The 27,684-nt window shown below is 39.6% G+C and overlaps 1 protein-coding gene and 1 pseudogene across 1 annotated transcript; one reads left to right on the forward strand and one right to left on the reverse strand.

Moving 5' to 3' along the window:
- Window positions 1-8,326: 8,326 nt before the first annotated feature.
- Window positions 8,327-9,952, reverse strand: LOC104773213 (putative S-adenosylmethionine-dependent methyltransferase At5g38780). The gene is made up of 3 exons (XM_010497795.3): window positions 9,759-9,952; window positions 8,940-9,596; window positions 8,327-8,767 (listed from the first exon to the last, which is right to left on the reverse strand). Exons 1-3 carry the CDS (start codon window positions 9,834-9,836, stop codon window positions 8,435-8,437), a joined length of 1,068 nt encoding a protein of 355 aa, XP_010496097.2. The 5' UTR covers window positions 9,837-9,952; the 3' UTR covers window positions 8,327-8,434.
- A 2,573-nt stretch (window positions 9,953-12,525) lies between these two features.
- LOC147932923 (UDP-glycosyltransferase 76E7-like) lies at window positions 12,526-23,983 on the forward strand (annotated as a pseudogene).
- The last annotated feature ends 3,701 nt before the right edge of the window (window positions 23,984-27,684 follow it).

Consider the following 27,684-nt stretch of genomic DNA (forward strand, 5'->3'; position numbering starts at 1 on the left):
CACTCCAAGAACCTGAAAGATGGCAAACTAGATGCAAATGCTCCTAAAACAACCTAGAATGACAAGATTATGCAACAAAACTATGCAAGAACAAGGCTTAAAACCCAACAAAAACACAAGATATCAACTTCAGAGATATACATCTTACGGTGATGAAGATGAAGCTGCCACCATTCAAAAATTCATGTATGGGCTAAGACCAGAGATTCGAAGCAGACTGCAAGCAGTAAATTTTCAAGTCTGCCCGAGTTAGTCGAAAGAGCAGTGAACATAGAAGAAGTCGTAGCCGCAGAGAATGATGCATTACCGCAAGAATATAGTGGAAGTAGTTCGAGATCAAAAGGAGGCCAATCAAGAATTCAGAAGAGGGAGAAGAACAAGAAAGGAGGTCGTAAATCAAGGCTGAAGAACATCAACGTCGGATGTTTTCTATGTGGCCAGTTTGGGCATTCATATCGAGCGTGCCCAAATAAGAGATGAAATCAACCATCTGCCCCAGTCCTTATGATATGGTCATTACAAGGCACCCTATCCAACTACGCATCCATTCCATCAAAGGTTGTTATCAATCCGTCCCCCGCTGGTCTGTCCTCAAGGAAGCAATAGATAGGCAGAAGGTAGAAGCAAATCGAAAGACTATCCCTTAGGATTAGATTACCCAAACCTTCATGGCCTGAAAAGATCTCGCAACAGGTAAGTATGGGTTCTAACTATTCTTCTAATTGTGTGGTTGTATGGGAATTGCTTGCTTGCTTGTTTGTTTTACTTGCATAGTTCAAAAAGTAGGAACATTTGGGAATTGGTAACCCCAAGTGTGTGTGCTAGCTTAGGAGGTCGTTTTATTTTTGGGTAGTCTGAGTAGGTAGAATGTTAGGACTGTAATTTTTTGGTGTCCCCAAAGATTTAGGAATCTTGGTCGGAACCTTAGAGGTTAGGAAACCTTAGTCATCTAGGAAACCACCCTTGGGACGTATGGAAGTAAAGCGTGGGGAAAAGAGGCAAGTGGAAGTGGTTAGGCTACCAAGCGACATACAAGGAAGACCGAAGATAGGTCCAAGGGGAGGAGCCGCAAAGTCAATCCACAAGGACTCCAAAGAAGTTGCAAGAAGATCATGAAGATACCAAGAAAGAGGACCATCATATAAAGCCTTAGAATTTGAGGACAAATTCTTTTAAGGGAGGAGAATGTAATACCCCTCCTCGGGGCTTAAAATTTCCGCGAGATGGCCGAAGGATGGCTATTGAAGAAGAATCGATCAAGACGAAGGGGAAGTAATTTTTGGAGTTGAGCCAAAGTCTTCTTAGACAATTTTAAAGCTTATGGGTGAAGAAAAATTGAAAATGAACGGAGAAATCGGATTTTGATACGGGGGTGAAGTTTCTGGCCGATGGCTGGACGTGACCGCCAGTGTACCAAACCGTCCGTGTCCATTAGCTACCAGGCAGGCAGCTCTACCAACGTGAATGGATAAGGACGGAAGTGGATAAGACGGAGAGATAAGCTCGCCCAAGCTTATCCACCATGTGTCGCCGCCTGGAGGGTGATTAGTGTCTACACATGTGCCGCCGTCCGGTGACGCCTATCCGCCAACTCATGCTTCCACCACCGACCTTGGGAACCTATATAAACCCCCTTCCCCTTCATTTGTTTCCTCAGACAAAAAACCAACCAAAACCGTCCCGGTAGGAGCTAGGCCGTAGGAGTCCGAGTCGGGTAGTCCGGGTAGTCGGGGTAGTCAGGTAGTTCGGTAAGTTAGTCCCGCCCTTAGTTTTATTTTATTTTTTAGAATATTTTTATAAGGTTTTTGGTTTGGTCCAAGCTTAGATTTATCGCGTTGGCAAAAGCTTGGTCAGATCGGGGCTAGCATAGGTGTCAAGGGTAGAATGTCATTCTCGCGACATCAGGCCAAGGTGAGTTTTGGTTATGTGTGTTGCATGTTGTTCAAAGAATGCATGTTAACCAGCTTGTTTGTTTAATTGTTTGATACGAACTAGAATTAAATAGGGATTTAATTGGTTGCTTGTTGATCTTTTCATTTATTTGTTATAGGCTAGATTAGATTGAGGTTAGGTAATTATACTTGGTATAATTATTGCATTGTTGCTTGTTGTGTGCTTGCATTGTGTGATTGCTTGCATTATTGTTTGCTTGCATTATTGTTTGCTTGCATTATTGTTTGCTTGCATTATTGTTATGCTTGCATTATATGATTGCTTATTGATATAGCATCGTGATGGTATAGCCGTGATGCTGGACGTTAAGTCGCATTGCCGTTATGCTGTCCGAGGTCTATATTATTGATTGCTTGCTTGTTTGATACTATTGTTGCATCAATAGTAGAATGTGCATGTTAGTATAGTAGCGTACTTGATGCTTCCCAAAGGTCGTATGCTAGTAGTGTGTGCATAGTGGTTAATCCCTACATATGAACGATATGAGGACTCGGAGATGACGGGGTCGCAACCTATGTCCGAGTGCTGCATGATGATGTAGCCTGAGTTACCACCACAATATGGAACTCGGAACGAGTGATGTTCTGTACTTGTTTAGCCTTTGTGGCTACTTGTATAGGTGTTCACGAATGATGGGAAGGGAAGGTCAATACGCAGTGCCCTAGGTGAATTGATTGAGTAGACAATTGCATGCATATTTAATTATATTGTTTGCGTATACTCGTTGTAGTATACTTTGTTTGTTGTTTACATTGCTTGCTGCATGTTGATTGTTATTTTGAGTTTTTAGGGATGGGATTGATTACATTTTTAGGGGAGCCGAATTCACTGAGCGATTAGCGCTCATCCCTCACTCTCTTTTGCAGGTAACCTTAGTGGGAGACCTTAGGGGTTCAAAGGACGTTAGGCCACCCGGTGTAGATTTCCTTGCCTTTGTAAGATAGATTTTGTGTATACTATGTATTACTCGATTTAACATTATCAATAAAGCGTTGTTTTTCTAAAACCCCGTGTCTCCCAATGATATTTATTAATCTAGTCCGGACTAATCACAACTCGCGCATCGCGGTACGGGTTGCAAAGCCTTAGGCCATGATACACGAGGAACAGGCATATGCGGTTGGACGGCTTGGGCGATCGGATGCGTTCTAGGAACCTCGGTCGGCCGGCTGCGGGCGTCCTTACGTGATGCTCTCGGTCTGTTCTTGGCCTAGAACGGGTCGGGGTGTTACAACAATCCCCCAAGTCCCTATTCGATGGATATTCAGATGATCTAACGTTGTCTCTAAATTTTATAGGACCTAAACCGGACATAATTTTCAAGCCCTGGGAATTGGTATACATTGGAATAGATCTTTACATTCAAGCCACACAAGACATTGCACTTCTTCAAAAGTATGTTCCCCTCTCTCTTCCCTTCAATACTCTAAAAAAAAGATAAAAGAAAAGAAAATCAAAAGAATAAGGATATAGGTAGCAAAGAAGTGAGCCAAGGGATGTCGCGTAAACCCGTGCATACTTTGGATTTCATGGAAGCCTGTCCAATATTAAAAAAAAAAGGAAAGAAAAAGAGCAAGGGATCTATAAAACAAATAAAATGATACCCTAGAAAATTAGGGAGAGATAGATTCCTTGGAAGTGAGAAAAGGGAGAGGAAAGGAATCATACGAAGAAAGTCTTGGTTTGAAGAGAGTCGACAAGCCTCTGATCGATTTACCCTTGGTAAGATTTCACTTTATATTATTGCTTAATTTATGTAAAGAGATGACAATGGAGATTTTGGAGACTCTAAAGAATTGTGGGATCAAGGAGCGTTGATGATTCTCATGGGTGATTACAAATGTAAGTTCCTAATGTCAAGGGGATGAAGAGTGAAAAGATGATATCCCCAAAGATAAGTGAATTCCCATTATTTTCAAATCCTCTTTTCCATGATTTATTCTGATTATTTGCTTGAGGACAAGCAAAGTCTAAGTCTGGGGGAGTTGATAACATCATTATTTTATCAATTTTAGCTATATTTTTAGTACGCATTTAGGAAGATTTTAGTATGATTTCAAGGCTTTAATGTTTATTATCAAGTATTTTAGGTTTCAAGAAGGTTTTACAGGGTTTATAGCAAAAAGGACCAAAAGACAAGGAAAATACGTTTTAGGAAATCTGGAAGTAATTGGTGACTATGGAAATCTGGAAGAGTCATCTTTCTCCTCGAAGTGGAATCAAGTCAATCCATCAAGCCATCAGGAAGTTATGCCCGATTTACCGAGACGTGTTATAAACCGACGTAAGGAGAACCAACCAGTCAAGTGGACTTTAATGACAGTCTGATTAGCAACCATCACAGCGGCCTGGCCCGGAGGAGTCACCACGTTCTAAAAGCTTCCTACGCTGCCCCTTGCCATGCACTTAACAATAAAATACGTTTCTATCCTTACAAAACCCTAAACCTAGACAAAACCCTATAATTACTCTTCTAAACCTAGGGTTTAGGGTGTGCCTTCACCCTGCCTCCAAAGAGCCGACGACCAGAAGAACAGCCACGACCAGCAGTCCTCTCTCGTCCCTCTCCTTGAAGCCTTGAAGTTCACCAACTCTTTCTCTTTCTTTTGTTCGTTTGTTACAACAGTTTTCATAAGGAAAAATATCCTACAACTTTGTTTGACAATCATTGAAGTAATATCTAAATCCCTTTTCTCTATTTATTCTTTTATGTTTATGAGTTTTTTAAACCTTGCTTTGATGATTCCGTTAAACATGCTAGAGTAGTTTTCTAGTTTGGTTTAAAGGGATAATCAAAGGGGGGAGATGATCTTAGTTTAGGTGGCAATTTTTAGGGTTTGTTAGATTTCTGTTCTAGTTTATTCTATGCTTTAATTCTAAGTCTTTGCTTAATGCATTAAGTTAGCCTCATGAACTAACTATGATCTAAAGTATGTGTGTGTCGCCAAAAACTTGCATGTGTGCTTGACCTAGCTTAGATGTGTGAGGTGTCATAGGAAGCACATACCCCTTACCTATGGAACTTCATGGATTAGAATCGAACCTGTTTAAAATGCTTTGATCTATGCGTCATTGCCTACAACAGTTAAATCTCGGAGTATAGGGATCTTAGACGGTTAGCTTGTGATCTATAAGTTAACGGTTCATTCGTGTTTTGTATTCTGAGTTTTAGATAAACAAACTAACCCTAAACTTTCCTAGATAGATAGATCATTGATCCCCTGTGATTCCCCTTGATGCCCAATGCTTGTTTTATTTATTTTACTTGCTTTTCTTTTTGTTTACTTGCTTGCTTACGACCGTGACAACCAAAACCCACATTTTATTTAGTCCTATCCTTATATCTCTTCTGACGGATTCTCTAAACAACAACTCTCTCTCTCTCTGTGGGATCGATCCTTGAATACTACTATCGATTAGCTGTGCACTTGCAGCCTTTGTGTGGTCTTTTAAGGTAAAAGATTTTGAAGCGAAATAAACCACGCATCAATGTGCAAGGGGGTCTTCAATAGGAAGTCCATGAAATTTGTTGCTCCAAACCATTGAGATCAGACTACTCTTGATTGTGAAGGTTGTGTTGTAGACAGCAAGAGGCACTATCCCATACCTCTGAGTATGAGTAGTGGGAGCATCACTATCACCAATCTTCCTTCTCCTTTGAGATTCAGTTTGATCATGTGGGTTTTCCATTCCCATTTCTTCTTGTTCTACTCTGATACTGTCCTTTGATATCTAAGTTCTCTTGGCATACGGTTGGTGTATACAAGTACCCAATCAGGTATCTGAATAGTCACACGAGCAGGTGCTCGAGTAGACAGGTTCGGGTAGGGGTTCGGGTGGGGGATCGGGTAAGGGTTCGAGTGGTGGATCGGGTAGGAGTTCGGGTGGTGGATCGGGTAGTGGTTCTCGTATGTTCACCTGAGATCCAAAACCGATAAGAAAACAGGAAATACCAAGAACAGATAATAAATAAAAAGAACTTGATCTAGCAAGTGCTGAAATCCTATATGTAACAAGAAACAACCAAATGGCAACGCGCCAAATTGATAACAGGATTTTCACCCCGGATATCAATTCCCTATGCAGTTGTAGTACAAAGGGTTATCAATCCAAATGGTTGTGATGTTAGCAGATAAAATATGATCAGAACAATGCAAGTCAAGCCAAGCAATAGTATGGGTTTTTGACTATCAACCTAAAATAAAAAAAAAAGGAAATAAAACAAGAACCACACGACCTAAGCACACGATGCAAGCATTCGAGTACCGGATCGAGTGGATAGTCGGATAACAGAAAAATCAAGAACACAAAGATGAACAACTCTAGGGTATACACGAGGCTGGTGATCGAGGACTAGTTCGGGTAATGGGTCGAGTTATAGATAAAAGCTTAAACAATCAAATATGAAAGCTCCTAAGGATAGGGTAATCGACTCATAAGTGTTCCTGATTAATTTGGGATGTCTCACATGCCTCAAGCAAAATATTCCCTAGACAATGAATCTCTAAACCTTGCAAATCCACTCTTCTGGTAGAAACAATCAACCTTGATCACTCCCTTACCCAACTCTCGTTGGAGAAACATGACTAAGCAAGCATTAAGATCCGATTCATTATTGTCAATAAACTCCTTACACATCTAATCTCTTAGCTAAGTGAGTAAATCTCTAGCATTAGTTGGTTCAAGCCTTTCAACAAATATCTCTCGATGGCAAAACACCCATATTTAATCTCAACCTCTCAGTCTGAAACTAGCATTAAACATACTAATCTAGAAAGGAATTTTCTTAAAAACCATCAAGCTAAGACATTCTAATCGATCAAGAATACATACTCACCTATCCCATCCCTAGAAACTTTGATTCAGTACATAGATCTAATGGCAAACAATATGAAAACACAAACGAATGAGAATTGAATTAGACTAAGAGGAAAACTGAAGTAATGAAAAATACAGAATCGCAAATGAAAGAGTATTTAAAAGAAGTAAAAATAAAATCCTAACAAAGCTTGAAAAGTGTAAATCGCTCTCTCTCGCTCTCTCACTAACTCTCGCTTTCTAGGTTTGTGAGTGTATGCGGCTTGGTCGGCGAGAAAATAAGGAGGGGGTTTATATATGGAAACCCCTTTGACCTAGCTGCCCAGCTCTGCCCGAAGGTCTGCACGAGGATCTGCATGAGGTTCGAGTCGTGTGGATGCTCGGGTAGGTCTTCGTGTTGTTCTTTCTGCTCTCAGATCTTCTTTGGTCGGGTTACGGTTGTGACTGTTCTTCTCGCATGATCATTCCATCAGGTACATTCTCGGGTTTTAGCTCATTTTTGTCCTTTTTGGGCTCCAAAGCACCTGTTTTCATCAAAAATGCACAAATGCAACAATGCAGCACCCTAAGTAGCCTAAATGCAAATTCCTAAGGTAAAGGACCTAAAAATACTAATGTTAGGGTTGTCTAGCTCAGTCGTCCATATTGTTAATTTCTGTCATTTCTTTTGTAAACTCATTTCCTTCGGTTTGGATTACCAACCGTGGAGTCTTATTCTTATTAATGTTTGGTTGAAAAAATGGAAAAGGTAATTTGTGTATGCTTGTGTACACACATGTATTAGGTATATCTCAAATTTTTAGGAACAGTTTTACAAGGTTTTAGGGAATGGATATTTTTGAAAATTGATATTAGAAAAGCGGTAATACTTAAAATTTCTCAACAAAACTATGTTAATAGTTTAAAAACTGAATATGATATAAATAAACGAGACTAAGATTGTATTAAAATATATCGATGGAGAGGAAAATTAAGTCAATCAAAGAGAAAAATAGTTTGATAGTTGGCATATCGATCTGATTAACATAGAATGAAAATTTGTTCGTTGGATTATAAATTATATAGTTTTAATTTACTTATTTTTGAATAAATTACCAATAAAGCGTTCTATTTAATTATATTCAAAATTCAGATAATGATTATTCTAAATATAATAATATTATTTAATTGTTTAATTATTAAAAAATTACAAATTTAATTTAAAATCAAATTAATTTAAATTATTACAAATTTAATTTATAGTATTTGAAATTAATTGATTTACATAATGTTTAAATAAATAAATGGATATTATGGTAAAGATTTAATTCAACATTATACTTTTCAAATTACTATAAAATTGAATGTATGTTTCAACTTTCTTATATAATTTAGTGTACTTACAAGATTCGTTTTTGAAACTTTAGGAAAACCTCTTTTGGAAATTATAGAACAATCTAGGCTTCTTGTATTTGAACAAAACCTACGATCAACAGTTGTGGACTGGGACCATATCTTGTAGATTTCAGTACTTAACAATTTTCTTAACAACAATCAAATAAAGAATGTCTCAGAATTAGTAGGATTGATGTTTATTATTCAAGTAATACTGGAAGAGAAAAAGACAAATATCATGTTACAAAGCAGAGATATGACAATACTCTTTAGGTAGATATCATGTCATTCATTTTCGCTTAAGCAACATAAAATAGTTCACATGTTTCTTACACTTTTTAAAATCAATAGGATACTTGGTGAGCTTCTTAGCTAAACGATCAAATAGCTCATCGACCACACCTTGACCGAAATGTTCTTTAATGATCGTATAGAAAATAGCTCTAAACATGGAAGTCATGAACTCGTTGGATAATGGAATATCCTCCAATGGATGACTTATAATCTCCATCATCTCCAAAGTGAAGCTTCTATATTGCTCAATCTCTCTCTCTAGTTCACTAAACTGCGGAAAATACACGGGAATGCTGAACAGCTCAATCGCTTCCACAGTTGTTACACCCTACAAGGGAAAACACAACTACTTTACTAGCAATCTCGCATTAATCATTGTGTTATTTTATATATTGCTAAATCGTTTTAAAAAGATGCTAGACATAAAAATAACATAAGAAAATGACTGTAATATTTTGAATTAGAAAATCTCTTGAAGTCTTGGGATTAAATGTTCTTACCAATTTAGCCATATCCATAAGACAATCACCGATCATGTCTACCACCACACCCTGCCATGTCTCAGAATGGGGGACACCATCAGGCAAACATTGTCCTAAAATAATCATCAATCCTTCTGGAACAATTTCTTCGGCTCTAGCTTCAAGAAAAACCCTCATGTCTTTTGTGAACTGGACCTTGTAAGCTTTTGTCACATCTTCTATTAAATTATTACAATGGATGTAATAGTTGTTCCAAGCCGGAGATTTCTTGTCACATACATGTTCAGGAATTTCTGAAAGCCAGTGAGTCGCGTAGGAAGTATGACCGATGTGGATGCTGTTTCTTGGTAACACTCGGCCATGGAAGGAGCCTGGAACACCGAACGAGAAATATTCTCCTTTAGAGGAAGCAGGTTGGGTTCTAAAGAGTGTGTTGAAGTCATTGTTCGGCTGATCATTGAAGAATACTTGGAACTCAAGAGGGACAAGACGATTTTCATGGGTACTTTTCACACCGTCAATGATATATTGAACAGCATGAAACGTGTTAGGTCCAATAGAACAACCAAAATCAGCAATGTTTAAAGTATTAAGATCAGAATTTAAATTCAAGAGATCAAATTTTTCCAAGATGTATCGCCTTGTTTTTTCTTCATTGCCATCTATACATGCTTTCTGTATCAAGAATATAATAATAAGTAATTAACATGGATTTATCCCCAAAAAAATCACAAGATATGGCTGAATTCGAATAATATGGCATAACTTAGTATAAAGAATAAAATAATCCCAGTCATATATTCACATAAAAAAATATAGAGAAATTACGTAACATACTTGATATGAAGAATTATAGATATAACTGTGTTGATCGTCACCGCTGCTCATCGGGTACGAGTGAGAAGACGTTGACATTGCTCTGTGTTTGATATCCAAGAGCTCAAAATATTTAAAAGTTCGCTATGTAAGTTTGAATATTTGAGTAAAGAGATAAATGCAAGATTTATATATAAGGAAGTTTGGAACAATTCGACATTCAATAGGTCAAATGTGGTAGGTATAGACAGGTAGGTAGACATTAAGTTAGCAAGAAAACAAACAAAAGTAATGATGCACTGATATGACTTATTACCATACAAAAGTTTGGTATATCTTCAATTTTGTATTCGTTAACTGTTTTGGTTGGTGACCAATTGGTCAATAAAATAACAACCTGGATATAAATGAAAGGAATATTGGCTAAATGAAAGAAAAGATGCAGAGAAAAGAAGAAAAATATACAAGTACGATAGTGTTAACTAAGTAGAACATTAGAACATCTTACAATATATTATTTAATATGATATATACTTTATTTAAAATAATATAAAAGAATTTAATTTTTGTTCTTTTTTTGTTCCATTTTTGTTCCACATTTCATTTGAAAAAGAATGGTGAGAAATCTAGAGGAAATGATGTGAAGAAAATGACTCTGGTAAGCCACACTTATTGACGAAGATATCGACGAGAAAAACCTAATCAAAACCAGCCATGTGGAGTCGCCAAGCTTATCTCTACGCCTGGTGATGAGAGCCCAAACACTAAAATTCAAGCCACTTATGTATTTATTTATCTTGAGAACGCTTAGAAACATCTACCTATCTGCAACTCTAACTGAATAAGAGTCAAACTTGTTATCTTGGTCCAAAAAAAATAAATGCTACATGGAAAAGACTAAGAGATAGTCAAAATTCAAGCAGATCATTGAAAAGTCTACGTTTCTAATGCATTTTAAACAATTAAAAGGCTCAAGTTAAAAGACCAGCGACAAGCTCAACTGAATCAAAATACAGATGAGGTGACTTAAAAAAAATGGAGAAAACATATCCTTCGTTATCATGAGCTCCATATAAAACCTTAACTCCTAGGGTCCTCTCTAGGAGTCAAGAGGACCGTGGAAGTAGCACAAAAACGGCCAAAGACTCTGAACTTTTGCGGTTCTCACTTTTGCACCAAATTTTAGCTCTCTCTTTCTTTTTGATCACTCTGGCCCTGATTGGTTGGTGCTGTAGAGTCTTTACACAGCCACATTTTGGTTCACAGCTACAAGCCACTTATGCATTTATTTATCTTGAGAACGCTTAGAAAAATCTACTTATCTGCGACTCTAACTGAAGAAGAGTAAAAACTAAAAACTTGTAATCTTGGTCCAAAAAAAAACAAATGCTACATGGAAAAGACTACGAGATAGTCAAAAGTCAAGCAGGACTTTGAAAAGTCTACGTTTTCTAAAGCGTTTTAAACATTCAAAAGACACAAGTTTGATTAATAAAAAATCTGAGATTGCTAATCTCGTTCGGTTCACTTAGAGCATCATTATCGGCAGTCTCTCACGAAGAAATTTTCAATAAAATAAACAAAAAAATACATTAGAAAATAGATGAAAGAGAGTAAAAACATTTCTCGTATGTCATAACTCATAAGAGACAATATCTATTTTTATCCAAAAAAATAAAAAAGAGACAATACCTATATGATTTTTCTATTGATCGGTTTAAACCTTCTGCAACAAAACACAAATTTTAATAATTAAATCGTATAAAGATATTATTATTACATTGCTTATATATTTGAATGGGTCTCTATCCGGAGGAACTACTCTTAGAACAACCATTTAATATTGGGAAAAATGCCATAAAGATCCCCAACTTTTAAATTTGATACGAAAAAAGCATAAACTTTCGAGATGTCGTTTTAATCCCAAAGTTTAGTTTGACTTTTTGAGAAAATAGTAAAATTTCGTTGACCTGGCCATTTCAAGCATGTCGTTAAGTTTCCGTCAACAGAGTTAATTTTCCGTTAACAATCTCCGTTTAGTCAAAGACAAGATATATAAAGTTTGTTTTCTAATTTTTGTTGAAAGCGTCTCGTGGTCCATTGGTTAACGTGTGAGTTGGGTTTACACCTGCCGTGGGTGCGACTCTCCTTGCCCGAAGGTTTTTTGTTTTCTAAAATAAAATATTTTACATGGATTCGAACTCATGACCTCAAAGCCGCAAACATCAAAGCGTAACCAACTATGCTAAAGAAGATTTATTAACCATTAACGAAACACAATTGTTTATATCAGGTATTATATGTGTTTTTATTTTAAAACCATGACCGTTAGATCTCGAGGAGCAAGTTGTGGGTCATTATTGACGGATCCTTGCGGCGAAGAAGGCTTCTGATGCGGCGGGTGTCGAGATCGTTGGTCACGGTTATGAAAGATAGGGTTGGGCGGTGAAGAAGTTAAAAAACACATATAATACACAATATAATAATTTATGTTTCATTAATTGTTAATAAATCTACCTAGGATAGTTGGTTATGCTTTTTTGTTTTCGGGTTTGATGTCTCGAGTTCGAATCCATGTAATATCTTTTATTTTAGAAAACAAAAAACCTTCGGGCAAGGAGAGTCGAACCCGCGGCAGGTGTAAACCCAACTCACACGTTAACCAATGGACCACGAGACGCTTTCAACAAATATTAGAAAACAAACATTATATATCTTGTCTTTGACTAAACGGAGATTGTTAATGGAAAACTAACTCCGTTGACGGAAACTTAACGACGTGCTTGAAATGGCCAGGTCAATGAAACTTTACTATTTTATCAAAAAGTCAAACTAAACTTTGGGGTTAAAACGACATCTCGAAAGTTCATGCTTTTTTTGTCCCAAATTTGAAAGTTGAGGATTTTTATGACATTTTTCCCATTTAATATTAGATAGATGAGGATGGCAGGATCCTTAAAAGCTTCTTGGATAATGTCAGCAAGTTAGGCTCTCGTCGTGGTATCCACCGATTCTAGGCACTACAAGAAAAGAATTTGTCGTAACTTCCTCGCAAATCAACAATCACAAAAGATTTGAGAAACACCAAGGTTTCTTGCAAATCGTGTCTCGTAAATCGACAAATATTACAAATCATTCGCAAATTTTGCAAGGGAAATATCCCTTGCAAAACCCATGCAATTTACTAGGAGGAGTTTTCCTCGCAAATCTCACAAACTTCGCGAAAGACAAATGCACTCGCTAATCTCAAGCAATTTGCGAGAAACTGAATTTCTATCTAATACATTGCAAGCTACGACGTAGTACATCCCTCGCAACTTTTGCAACTGCTTTGTAACATTGCATATAATATGCCTAGCTGACATATGGACTCATATTTACTCGCAAATTACTCGCAATGTTTCAAATTTGTAGTATATATTTGCTAAAAATTTGCTAGGCCAATTTACATTATTGCGGTTATTAGTTTTTTTGTGAATAATAAAATAAAATCATATTGAAAATAAAATAAAACTTCAAATATTACTAAACAAAAAATTGTCTTTAAAAGAAAAAAATTTTAAAAGGATTCATAGAAAGAAGTCACGTTTCTGGTATCTTGCCTTTTTTTTTAAGTACTAAAAGTGCATCATCTTTTGTATGGCGTTTCGTTATGTGCAAACTCTATGATAAAGATGGTTTGGCTCCCCTTAAAGGTAATATATATGATTCTACTATGATGTGTCTCTATTGTTTTCAAACACCTTTTTTATGTGAGTGCGTTTAACAACATGGTTTTTTCAGAGGGCGGTGGGAGAGAAGAGGAGCTAGTACCAGAGTTACATCCTATACAGTACAAAGACCTGTCAATTATAATATTTGCTTCAGGAAAGTATTCAGTGGAGTTGTTTAAGAATTCATGTTATTAAGGGACAACTTCCTGTTGATACCACGATAATCCGTCACGGGTTATGTGACTGGATCTGGGTTAAGGGACATGGGCCGAGGCATATACATGGACCAGCCCACTAAGCTTAACCAATGAGAAGTGAAGGTGAAACGGTCCGACGACACAAAGTTGCCTCGGAGCTCGGGGATAGGCCGCAGATCCCATCGGGTCAAACATATTAAATTGAAAGCAAAATTAGCGGGATGAATTGATTGAGTATTAATTGTAATAAAGCATTATAAGTACTGGAGGGGTAGTATTGTATAAGGGATCGAAAATTTTTACTAGCAATAATACACAAAGTTTACTTCGCAAACAGCAATAGTTATGTATTCGGTTCGGAACAAAAACAGTGGTAAATGCCCCCGCACGTACAACACTCCGGGAAGAGAGAAACGTTTTTGGATCTCACATTTGGTGCTAGAAGGAGGGATTTTATCACTTATACTCTCAGTATTTCCGATGTTACTTCCAGATCTACGCCGTGCAACATCGCTATGGCAAATGAATCTTCCAGCCAGATAACTTTGGAATCAATCCAAAAACTTTTGCAGGATTTGGCGGAGAAATCCGACCGACAGCAAGCAGCCACCACCGCCCTGTCTGAGAGCTTTGACAACTTAGAAGGACAAGTCTCTGCTCGTCTAGAGACAGTTACCAGCTTTGTTGTCGATCTTTCGGCTTCTCACCGTGTGTACGCCGATCGAGTCGATCTTCTTTCTTCAGATCAAAATCTGCGGCAACGTGCTCTAGACTTTGCTGGCATCATTCCGCCTTTCACTCCTCAGCAAGCAACAGCCACATCGACCCCAGGGAGCAGCTTCCCACCTTGGACTACTCTTCAGGCGTCACCACCGCTGACCGGGGACACTCTCACTCCTGTACAAATCGAAGTCGCTGGCTCTTCAGCAGTCCCAGTTCGGATTCCCCCCCCCCCCCCATGTGGGATTAAGTGGCCCTCAGACAAGCCTTACTCCGGGTTTTGCTTCCGACCCAGAGTTCCAATGGATGAAGGACGAGATCCGAGATATGCGATCCAGGGTGCACAGTGCAATCACTTTGGCACCAGATATTTCTCGAGTAATTGAGGAATCAAAGCGAACTCCATTCTCAGCTCAGATAGCCAGAGTCCGTGTTAAGGACACTAGAAAAAATAAAGTTTACGAGCTATGAGGGAAAAGGAGATCCGATAACGCACCTCAAAACCTTCCAGCTTACGGCTAGTCGTGTAGACCTTGAGCCTCAAGAAGTCGATGCTGGCTACTATAAGCTGTTCGCAGAAACTTTTTGCGAACTCGCTCTGCTTTGGTTCGCATCCTTAGCAGCTGACTCCGTTAACAACTTAACGGAGCTATCCACTTCCTTTATCAAGCAGTACTCGAGTTTAATCGAAACCGCAATAACCGATGCCCAACTCTGGAACCTAAACCAAGCCGCTGGGGAATCACTTCGCTCGTATATTACGAAATTAAAAGAAATCCAAGTCCAGATTCCAGGGCTTTCAGATTCAACTGCCTTGGCCGCTCTGAAGAATGGTCTCTGGCACGAGTCTCGCTTCCGAGAAGGATTAATTGTGAACCAGTTCGCTAGCATCCAGGATACTTTACACCATGCTTTGAAATGGATAGATGCAGAGGAGGAAAAAGAGGCTGCAGCCCAAAAACATAAAGTTACATCCAAACCTCGATTCGAGGTACCCGCTAAGAAGACGCCTCCTCCGGCTCTGAAATCTGGACTCGGAACCTTTGCGGTAGATAAGTCTCCGCAGAAAGGCTCTTCCAGGAGTTCACCTTCCAAGCCACCATTCTCACCACGTTCCAAGAGCGGAGTTCTCCCAAGTAACAAATCAGTACGGGATGAAAATGCTTACTGCATACTGCATAAGACCAATGGGCACTCAACTCGGGACTGTAAAAAATTAATGCATCTACTTACTGAGAAATTTCTGTCCGATGAGAGGCCAAGTGTGTCTGTCGACGAACTCGACCAAAAGACAGTGTCTGAGGTCGTAGAGAACGCCCCGCCATCGAAAACGTTGAAGCAAATAGGCAGTGGAGTGGGACCCAAGAAAAGGATAGACGTCATCATGGGTGGATCGCGTTTATTCCGCAACTCCATAACAGCGATCAAAGATCATCAACGGAAACACACAAACCCAGGACCTAAGCGAGTAAAGCTTACTATGGGTGACTTGCCCGAAGTCTTCTTTTCGGAGAAGGAAACAGAGGATCTAGATTCGCCACACGATGACGCCCTTGTCATAACTCTTGACATTGCGAACCACGAGGTGTGCCGGACTTTGATAGATACTGGGAGTTTGGTAGACTTAATATTCTTGGAGACTCTCACCATAATGGGCATCGGAAGAGAACACATCATAGGTCCACACTCCCCCCTAGTTTTGTTTACAAGCGAAACGTCAATGTCTCTAGGGACCATTACTTTACTAGTTTCCACTCAGGGCGTGGTTATAATGGTAGAGTTCACAGTCTTTGACCGACATGTGGCTTACAATGCGATAATGGGGACACAATGGTTGTTCGAAATGAAGGCGGTCCCGTCGACAGATTAGTCGAGTCAACTTCGGGACACGAGCTGATGTCTTTCATGGACGCTTTCTCCAGTTCGAACATAATCCTCATGAACCCGGATGATGAGGAGAAGACAGCATTCATCACAGATCGCGGAACCTATTGCTATAAAGTGATACCCTTCAGATTGAAAACCGTTGGAGCAACTTACCAACGCTTGGTAAATAAGATGTTTGAGAAGCAGTTCGGAAAAACCATGGAAGTATACATCGACGATATGCTGGTAAAATCCATGGAAGCTAGCTCGCACCTCGCTGATTTGAAGATGTGCTTTAAAATTTTGAATCAGTTCGGGATGAAGCTCAATCCCACGAAATGTACATTCGCAGTTCTGTCAGGGGAATTCTTAGGATACATTGTAACAGATCGGGGTATCGAGGAAAATCTGAGACATATTAATGCATTCTTGTCCATGAGCTCCCCCAAAACCTTGAGAGAAGTGCAACCCCTGAATGGGCGAATTGCGGCACTTAACCGCTTCATTTCCTGATCCACGAATAAATGCCTTCCTTTCTAACAGTTGCTGAAGAAAGGAGGAAAGCAGTTTGCATGGACTAAAGAATGCGGGGAAGCTTTTACTCAGTTCAAAACATATTTATCTGAGCCACCGGTCTTGGCGAAGCCTGAGCTCGGGGAACCACTTTTCCTATATGTAGCTGTCTCAGAAACTGCAGTAAGTGGGGTTTAAATTCAGGAAGAAAGGGGGGAGCAGAGTCCAATCTTCTATGTCAGCAAGTCTTTCACGGGAGCTGAATCGAGATACCCAATGATGGAGAAATTGGCCGTGACAGTAGTACCTCGGCAAGGAAATTGTGACCCTACTTCCAGTCTCACTCAATCGTCATCCTAACAACTCAACCACTTTGACCAGTGCTCCACAGTCCGAGCCAATCAGGCAGATTAGCCAAATGGTCAGTCGAGCTAAGCAAATACGACATTGAGTTCCAAACTTAAACTTGTGATAAGGCGCAAGTACTGGCAGACTTCCTCATAGAACTCCCGCTCGCTCATACGGTTGAAAATAATATCGAGGTTCCATGGACTCTACCCGTGGACGGTGCATCTTCAAAAACAGGTTCGGGAATCTGAGTTTGCCTAGCCTCTCCCACTGGTGAAATAATCGAACAATCATTTCGCCTAGGCTTAAATGTGTCAAATAATGAAGCGGAATATGAATCCTTTCTAGCCGGACTTCGTCTCGCCGTAGGAATCGATGTCAGAGAACTCTGGGCTTTCTGTGATTTGCAGTTGGTCACCAACCAATTTCTGGGCGAGTACGAGACCAAGGATGGACGTATAGAGGCATATTTAGCATCAGCTCGGGAATTAGCAGCCAAATTCGATGATTTCGAGATCACAAAGATTTCGCGGGGTGAAAACTCCGCTGCAAATGCCCTAGCATCGCTAGCTTCAACCTCGGACCCTACAACGACACGAATTATCCAAGTTGAGGTCATCGAATACCCAAGCATACGGTTAGAAAGCTTGCATGTGGTAACCCAGGCAATGAAGAAAAAGGTAGCAGCCGAGGAGGTAGATCATGATTTTTTACCTAAGGTAGCTTTGCCACCCAGAGTGGAAGCACCCGCAGTCCCTCATCAGCTTCAAAATGGACAAGACATCAGCAGATAGTTTTGTACAACAGAAGGACCCAGCTCATCAAGCTCTGATATAACTATCCTCCCACCTCCAAGCAATACAACCAATGATAAATGGGGGGCGGAAGACTGGCGGAGCCCAGTCTAGGCTTACCTGGATAAAGGCAACCTCCCAGCCGATAAGTGGTCAGCAAGGAAAATGAAAATTGTCAGCGCACGATATTGCATTTATAGTAAGACACTTCTGCGCCGAAGTATAGCTGGCCCTTACTTAACATACGTCGCTGGAGATGAGCCTGCAACTTTAATGCAGGCAGTTCACAACGGTCCCAATGGTAACCACTCCGGAGGTCGGACTTTCACCTTTAAGATTAAAATAAAAGGGTATTTTTGGCCCACTATGCTCGCCCACTGCGAGGAATATGCTCGAGCTTGCGAGAAATGTCAAAAACACGCCCCGTCGATCCACCAACCTACCGAGCTGCTGTCCTTGGTGTCTGCACCCTATCCATTCATGAGATGGTCTATGGATATTATTGGACCTTTGCATCGGGGGCCAGGGGGAGTTTTGTACATTTTGGCCCTTACTGATTACTTTTCCAAGTGGGTGGAAGCAGCGGCTTATGCAGCCGTAACAAGTGAGCAAGTAAAGCAGTTCATATTAAAGAGCATAATCTACCGGTACGAAATACCACATGAGATCATCACGGACAATGGCCCGCAATTTATCTCTTTGCAGTTTGAAGACTTTTCTGCAAAATGGAGGATACGGCTCAGCAAGTCAGCTCCTCGTTATCCGCAAGGAAATGGACAGGCCGAAGCTATGAACAAAGTCATATTGTCCAATTTGAGGAAAATGTTGAATGCTCATAAAAGGAATTGGCCAGATGAACTACAAGGGGTACTTTGGGTAATCTGAACTACACCTCAACGGGCGACCAATGAAACACCTTTTTCCTTAGTTTATAGAGTAGACATGGTAGTTCCCGCCGATATAGAGGTTCCCGGAGTCTGAACAACAATTAATCCACTTCGGATAACGGAGAATGAAAAGTTCTTGCTGGATACCCTAGAAGTCATAAACGAGCATCGAGATCGGGCTTCGGTTCGGATGCAAAATTATCACAACACTGTGGCCTGTTACTACAATTCTAAATTTTGGGGTAGGCCGTTAGCCGAAGGCGTTCTGGTCTTTCGTAAGGTTCATGAGAATACCGAGGAGGACAATGCTGGGAAGTTGGGAAATAATTAGGAAGGACCATACAAAATTATATGCGAAGTGCGAAATGGCGTCTACCAGTTAGAAGATATTGATGGGAAACCAGTACCAAGATCCTAGAACTCATTGCATCTTAAGCGTTTTTACAATTAGTTCGATTAAGTTTGTATCAAACTACGATTGGCTTGATCCCAAAAAGGGTACGTAGGCAGCCCACTTCGGGTCCAACCATCCATATTTAATGATATCAAGTGTTTTCTTAAATTCTATATAGAAAACTCTCTACTTCGTATTTATTAAAACCGAAGTCCTACTTTGTATATATTAAAACCGAAGTCCTACTTCATATTTATTAAAACTGAAGTCCTACTTCGCGTTCATTTAAAACTGTAGTCCTACTTCATATTTGCTAAAACCGAGGTCCTACTTCGTATTTATTAAAACCGGAGGACTACTTCGCGTTCATTTAAAACCGAAGTCCTACTTCGTATTTGCTAAAACTGAAGTCGTCCTTCGTATTTACTAAAACCAAAGTCTTACTTCGTAATCATATAATCTGAAGTCCCACTTCGCGGTAGAATTAAGAAAACTTTAACTAATATATCGAAGGTCTGATCTCATGATTCAGTTCAATAAAAGTTTTACTTAATAGGAGTACGAAGCAAACTTAAACCAGCAAAATCAAAAAATATTTTGGGAGGGTCACCACGACCAAAAAACTCCCGAACTTAGTTTCAAAACAAAAACAACAGGGGGCCCAATGGGCCAGAACAACCCCAAATTAAGGACATGACAAATAAGGGTTCGGAACAGAGCTGAGATCAGCTGCGACTTCAGCCGCGTCTGCTCGGACCTCAGGGAAGAGTTCAGTTAATGTCACCTCGGGTGCGCCGACCTCAGGAGTCGTGTTGGCTTGAATAACTTCCAGTTCCTAGTTAAACATTTGTCCAAAGTTAGTCCAGGACTCATCAATCGTGATGCTCAAAGGGGGTTCGCTGCACAACAATTATAGTGGAGTCTCCGCCAAGAGGCCGAAAAATGCTGAAAGATCTAAGTCACGGAGGGTTACCTTCGCGACATCACTGTCGGTCTTTTCCTCATCAGCTTGGATTGTTCCAAGCTCAGCTTCAAGGTATTCAATTTCTCCCCTCAAGATCTCTTCGACCAATATCCGGTTAGCTTTAATCTCAGCAGCTCGGATCAACGCTGGTGCTAAACGTTCTCTCTCCTCGAGGTGGGACCTCACGTCCTCAATCAAGGGACAAAGAGACCGTCTCATTGATTGGCGTTCTTCCCTTCGTACCCTCTCCACCTCGCAGCTATTCCTGGCCTCCAGAAGCTGATTGCAGAGCTCCACTTCGTGTAGCCTGTTCTGCGCAGCCTTCTCGCTCTCCGAGGGTTCATAATAGAGTTCACCCGCTTTTTTGAGCTTCCCCCTTAGGTCTTCGTTGGCAATCCCGAGGTCCAGCACTTTCAGCTCAGCTTTCTTTATTCGGGACCGAATCTGCTCAGCCTTCTCCTTGGTCTTGGCATTTTTGGATTCCAATCGAGCATATTCGGCCACTTGACCTTCCAGTTTGGCGACATTGCGCTGAAGCTTAGCCACCTCGGAGACCGTAGTAGAAGCGAACAGTTGCTCTTCGTATGAATCCACCGAGTTTTTGAATTCGATCATCATCTGCCAGAGGTGGGGCATTAGTTCACACACTAAAAGAAAAATAAAACACAAAAATAATGGTAGGGTGAAAATAAACAAGTTCACTCACCTCCCCGAATTTATCCGCAAACCGGAAGAAATTCCCGCAGTTAGTCTCGGACATGGCAGCAAAGGCCGAGACAAGAACTCCAAGTTGGACATAGCTCCTCATCAGGTCCGCTGGAGAAGCACGAGGAGCTGTATAAAATAAATGAGTTAATCCGTATATAGTAAAAAAGCATCGAGGAGACTAGCGCTGTTCTTTTGGGGGAAGCTTGTTGGAGCAGCTTCCTGATTCCTTGGCATTATGAGGGTCTCCGGACTTCTTTAGGGAGAGGGATGTTCCTTTTCTCGAGCTGGACTTCCCACTTTCGTCTCCAGAAGAACTAGTTCAAGACCGAACTTTCTCTCGGGAAGAAGAGGAAGATTCAGGTTCCTTTCTCTTCTTCGACTGCTCGATCTTCTGTGAACTCCCGTCAGCCCGGCCACTATCGGTAACCTGAGAAGGGACCTCTCTTTCTCGAGGTTTGTCACTCGAATCCGCAATAACAATCACGGGGGGTTCAGTGGGATCCATAGGAAGAGCAGGAGTCTCGTTTGCTTTGGGGACTGAGACGGAAATCTGCCTCTATGCCTCTTTTTTGGCATTCTCGAGCTCTTTCTTGAATGCCTTTTCTTTCCTATAGCCCATTGAGGACGTGTCGAAAACTCGAGGAGGAGAAAAGCAAACTAGGGAGCGCCTTCTGATTCTAGCTCTGGATTCCCTAATGCGCACACACGAGAAAGAGTCACAGGCGATTCGACCGCTGCAGAACCGGGAAAAATACTCCGCGAAGGTGGGAGAAAGCTAGCCTCGTTCGAAATGAGCTGAAGCAAAAAGTAACATAGTGGTGAGAAACAGAACAAAAAAATAATATAATGCCACACGAGGTGCACTGCGCTACCGATTTTCAAGGTCCACTTCGATACAAACAAGCTCGCGAGGTGCCCAAAAGTGAGCTCATTGACCGGGAAAAAAAAATGACTTCCGTCATTTCCCATCTTTTTCTGTGAGCCCGGAGAGTGGGCTTACATAACGGGTGCCCTTGGTTCGTCACGTTTTTACAATATAAACGTGGAGAAAATCAGCTAAAGATAGGGAATAATCATGCTCCTCCGCCAAGGTTTGAAGGCAAAGAACTGTCCGAACAAAATTTGAGCACATCTGAGGGAGAGCAAAGCCCAGCTCGAACATCATCCGCACGATGAGTTTGGGAAGCGGGAAAGACAGCCCGCATGCAGAGAAGAATTTCTCGAACGCACAGTAGTAATCATGAGGAGGGTTTTCTGGAGACTCATGAGCTTCCGAAAAACGAATTTCAATCTCCGAGGATATTCCACACGACCCTCTCACCTCCGCTATATCACTCTCAGAAAGGATAGACGGCGGATGGGTACCATAGACGCTGGGGATTAGCGGTTTAGCGACTTGCCCGGAATAGATTTCAGAGGTGACATGACTTTCGAATAGAAGTTAAAAGAATGTATGAGTGGCGACGGCTTTTCCGATGAACGATGGGGAGCAAAGAAGACGAGAGCAAAAAAAAAAAAGAAAAAAAGAAGAGAACAATTCTGAAAAAATAACAAGAAATGAAGAAAGGCTACCTTTATACTATGATCAGAAGAGGAAGCAATGATGACCTAGGAAAACGAAGAGACATGGTTCGTCCCTCCTCTCTCTTATAGAGTGTCAAGGTTCAAAGTGGGTCCCCACGCTTGTTCGGGAAGGTAAATCCCATCATTACCACGATCAAATCATGAGATACGGGAAATATTTAGTTTCCCGGAGCAGTTGGATGAAGATCAAAAATCCCCCGAACTAACCAGCTCCAATGACTTGGGGTGCAACTGTTGATACCACGATAATCCGTCCCGGGTTATGTGACTCGATCAGGGTTAAGGGACATGGGCCTAAGCCTATACATGGACCGGCCCACTAAGCTTAACCAAGGAGAAGTGAAGGCGAAACGGTGCGACGACACGAAGTTGCCTCGGAGCTCGAGGATCGGCCGAAGATCCCATCGGGTCAAACATATTAAATTAAAAGTGAAATTAACGGGATGAATTGATTGAGTATTAATTGTAATAAAGCAATATAAGTACTGGAGGAGTTGTATTGTATGGGGGATCAAAAAATTTTACTAGCAATTATACACAAAGTTTACTTCGCAAACAGCAAAAGTTACGTATTCGGTTCGGAACTAAAACAGTGGTAAACGCCCCCGCACGTACATCACTCCGGGAAGAGAGAAATGTTTTTGGATCTCACATTTCCTCCATGATAATCAAGACGGTGAGATGTCTAGAGATGTCATCCTTGGAGCGGCTTCAACAAGAACTAGATATTCCGGTGTATCCTATAGGCCTTCTTCACATGGCGGTTACTGCTCCTCTCCGACGAGTCTTTTGGAAGAGATGCATAGAATGGCTAAACAAACAAAGGTCGAGCTCGATGATTTATATAAGTTTGGGAAGCATGACTTTGATGGAAACTAAAGAAGTGTTGGAAATGGCTTCAGGTTTGGTTAGTAGTAACCAAAACTTCTTGTGGGTGATCCGACCAGGCTCCATTCGCGGTTCTGAAATTTCTGAGGAATACTTTTTTAGTGAGATGGTAACACTGGATCGAGGTTGCGTTGTGAAATGGGCAACGTAGAAGCAAGTGCTTGCACATTCTGCGGTTGGAGCGTTTTGGAGCCATTGTGGATGGAACTCGACTCTAGAAAGCCTTGGTGAAGGAGTTCCAATGATCTGTAGGCCTTTCGCTGCTGATCAAAAGGGGAATGCAAGGTACTTAGAATGTGTGTGGAGAGTAGGGATTCAAGTGGAAGGTGAACTAGAGAGAGGAGCGGTCAAGAGAGCTGTGAAGAGGTTAATGGTGGATGAAGAAGGTATTGGGATGAGGAGAAGAGCTCTAAGTTTGAAAGAGAAACTCTAAGCCTCTGTTCTGGCTGAAGGCTCTTCACACAAGGCACTTAATGACTTCATTGGGAGAGGTGTAACTGCTGGGAACATGCAAGTGGGTAGAGTATCAGAAGCGGTTTTTAGAGAGGCATGTAATGAGATGTTGGTGTTAGGTGAGCTACCTCTTGCCTTTATTGAAAGCATAGCATGGAGACACTTCTGCAGACGGGTTCAACTTTACCAGCCACATTCCAGAAGGACAGCCACTTGAGATATTGTTCAAATGTATGTGAGCCAAAAAGCTGCTTTGAAGACAATGCTTGTAGCTCAAAAGCAAAGAATCTCTCTCACTACTGATATTTGGGTCGCACAAAGCACAGGAGCAAGCTACATGGTAATTACTTGTCATTTTGTTGATTCTTGTTGGAGGTTGAGAAAGTTGATCATCGGGTTTAAGCATGTCTTGGATCATTAAGGAGCAACCATAGCTGATGTTCTTCTAGATTGTTTGGCATAATGGGGGATAGAGAGGGTCTTCACAATCACTGTTGATAATGCTACAGCCAATACAATCGCTCTTAAGATATTTGTGGAGAAATTCCAAGAGATAGGTCCTGATTCTTGTCCCACAAAGGTCTTGCTTAACTCATTACATGATTGAGGTCTTGATGTGCACTGAACAATGGATGAAGGCTGACCATCACATAGGTGAAAAGGGAGTAGAAAACTTTGCACAAATGGTTGCTGATATTGAAGATCAAGATCAACTTGAGAAAGGTAATACATCCCGTTATTAAGTAGATCAATTTTCTATCTTTTTGTCTCGTTGTCAATTGTTTAAAAGCTTAATGATTATATGTTTTTCATTGTGTAGAGTTTCAGTTAGCAAGTGAAGGACAAGACAATTAAACAAACACACGACAATGACTCATGTACCTTTCTTAGTATTCCTTCTTTTTAAGAACCGAGTATACTATTATGTATTCTGACTTTGTGATCTAATATATTTCAGGCAGTAGGAGAAAAAAAGAAGTTGCAGATGGAAGAACTACCAGTTTGATTCTACTACTTTTCAAATCTCAAACTCTAAACCTTATTCTTTTTAATCTCCTTTAACTCTTTCTACCTTTTGAAACTTGATATCTGATAACATGTTCTTATTGTTGGGATTGTTTTGAATGATTGTAACTTTTGAACTATTGTACTTGTAGTTTCGGATAATTTTGGGTGTTATTTAGTAGGTTCGGATATTTAAGAACCAAACCCATTAATAACCGAAATTTTCGGTTCTGGTTCGGTTCTTATATCAACTATCCAAACCAACCCGAACCGAATGAGTACCGAACCGGAACCGATCCGATCAGATTCGGTTCTCTTATGGATAGTAAATTCAATATCCAAAATACCGATACCTGAATGAATATACCCAAACCCGAACCAAATACCCGAACGCCCATAACTAATTAGAGGTTATATGAAAACTTGTCTTTTGAAGAAAAAGGAAGCCATATCCAGTTAGGAAACTCCCTGATTCGATCCTTATTGTTATGTAAAGTAGTAATTTAATGGCTTGTCCTCTTCGTTCCGGTATGTTGGTATGTTTATACAACTTATATCTATACTCAATACAATCATCCCTATAACACCATACTAGATTAGGACTCATGCTAGAGCACGAGTTGAAATTTATTTTATTTATATTATAATTTTAGAATAAAATATAATTTATATGATTATTATTAAAAGTTTTTTGGATAAAACATTATGCAATAAAAACTTATGCTAAATATGATAGCTTGAAAAAAAATTTATTTTGTAAGTTTTATATTGTTAATTTTGTAATGTTATGTATGAAATATGGTTATGTTTGTTATTTGTTTGAATTTTAATTTTTGAACATGTTTAGTGAAAGTGTTTTAATATGACCCGTGCTTAGGTAAGATTTTATTTTTAACTCGATCCCGAAAATCACGATTAAGTGTGATAATTTGCCAATATTTTATTCATTTTTATACCTAACAGTATATATTTTGTAACAATACATGGAATACTAAAGATTTTTTATTTTGGAAATTGTATAAAACATTGGAATATTCTCTTTCAGAGGGTTCTTTGGGATATTCTTAAGTGTATATCTATACTATTAAAGAAGAAGTACTCATTAGACTCAAATTGGACTATGACTTTGTTTTGATACGTTTTTTATTAAATATGATTAGAAAATCATTTAATTTAATTAAATTAACATATAGTTTCGATTTATCTAAATGACCATTATACCCTTTGCTTGACCACTTAATTACGACAGGGTCGGGACGCGGATCCTCTTTAACCCGTAAATAGAAGAAATAAAACTCGTGGATCTGTTTTTGTACTCCAGGTTTATAATATTCGGATCTTGTATGTTGTTTGGTTCATGAATAATTATTCATGTCGCCAAACAGAGGTATAATCCCTATAAATAAGGAAACTGGTATTCGAGTATTTAATGGCTTCAGTAATATCAAATATTAACTACTACCATACTTAATCCCTATAATTATTACGAATATTAATAATAATGAGAAATCTTTAATACTTATGGATTGTGACTTTGTTGCTTCCAAAATAATCAATAGATTAAATACGAAATTGTATATATATGTGAACTTATCTGATTTGCTTTTATATTGTGAGATATTTACGGAAACAACAAATCAACTTAATACAATTAAATTAAAAAAATATATCATTTAGTTCAAATTTTTCAATATTTCCTTAACGAAATTATAGCAATTAATTATGATTAGTATAGATGGAAAAAATAAAAAACACATAAATTATATATAGGGTGAGTTACTAGAATATTGCATAAAAGCTTCCTTATTACATAAGTAACATACAATTGTTTGTAATTACTAGACTAACACATTGTACCTATACTACCCCTGAAACTAGTATTGGGAAAAAACGTAATTACGGCTAATGCCATTAGAAAAAAAAACATTGGAAGTTAGGACTAAGTCTACCGATCTTTTGATGGTAGATTTATACACGTGGACTGATTAAAGGTGTACGTCAGATATTTTTGGTACACTTAGTTGTAGTGCTGGTACACTTTGTCGTCGACGTAGATGGTACACTTAGTTGTAGTGTTGGTACACTTATCGGTGGACGTATGTGTATCAAAAACTAAGTGTACCAAAAATATCTGACGTACACCTTCAACAGTCAATATGACCCAAAAGATATTTATAATAGACTAATGGTCTGTTGCGACAGATTTATGCGACAACTTTCTCTCGTTACAGATATTTTTGGTATACTTTGTTTGTTTTTTGAAATAGTTTTCGTTGTGTTGTGGTAGGCTTCTTGTCCGTGGTAGATTTAGTAAGCAAGATTGACAGCTGTAAAGTCTTACCAGAATAACACGAATTTGTTTGAGCTGGCAAAGACAGTCTAGCGTTGCGATAGACTTATTGGAGGAAGATCTAAACATGTTTGCTGTTCTTCCGAATAATGGTGTTCATGTAATAAAGTTTGTAGCAGATTCATCAATCATGTTCTGTTTGTCGGCCGGAGCAAACGTCTTTTTCCTACTCAGTTTCGGAAATCTTTCCTCTGGGTTCATCCATGGAAGAGCTAGATATCGTTTCGGAAATCTATATAACTCACTTTTTATAGGTTTTTAATTTAGAAATCAGATGTTGAGATGAAAATCTATAATAGTTGAGTAAAAACCCCACAAGTGAAACCAAAAAAATAGACATAAGTCGTGAAAAAATAAAGTGAGGCAAGGGAAATTAGGGTTTTCAGTCGTATGTTAGAGGTAGAAGACGAGGATATTATGGTAATTTCGGGTTCATTAAACCTAAAATCGAACGTGTACGTACATATGAACTTATACATACAGAACTTTCTGTTTTTGGATGAGCCAAACCAGATCATTTTGGTGTGATTTTGATTCGGTTAAACTGGATTGGATCATTTGTT

Source organism: Camelina sativa, chromosome 12 (genome assembly GCF_030686135.1).
Source record: "Camelina sativa cultivar CO46 ecotype springtype chromosome 12, ASM3068613v1".
Taxonomy (NCBI): Eukaryota; Viridiplantae; Streptophyta; class Magnoliopsida; order Brassicales; family Brassicaceae; genus Camelina; species Camelina sativa.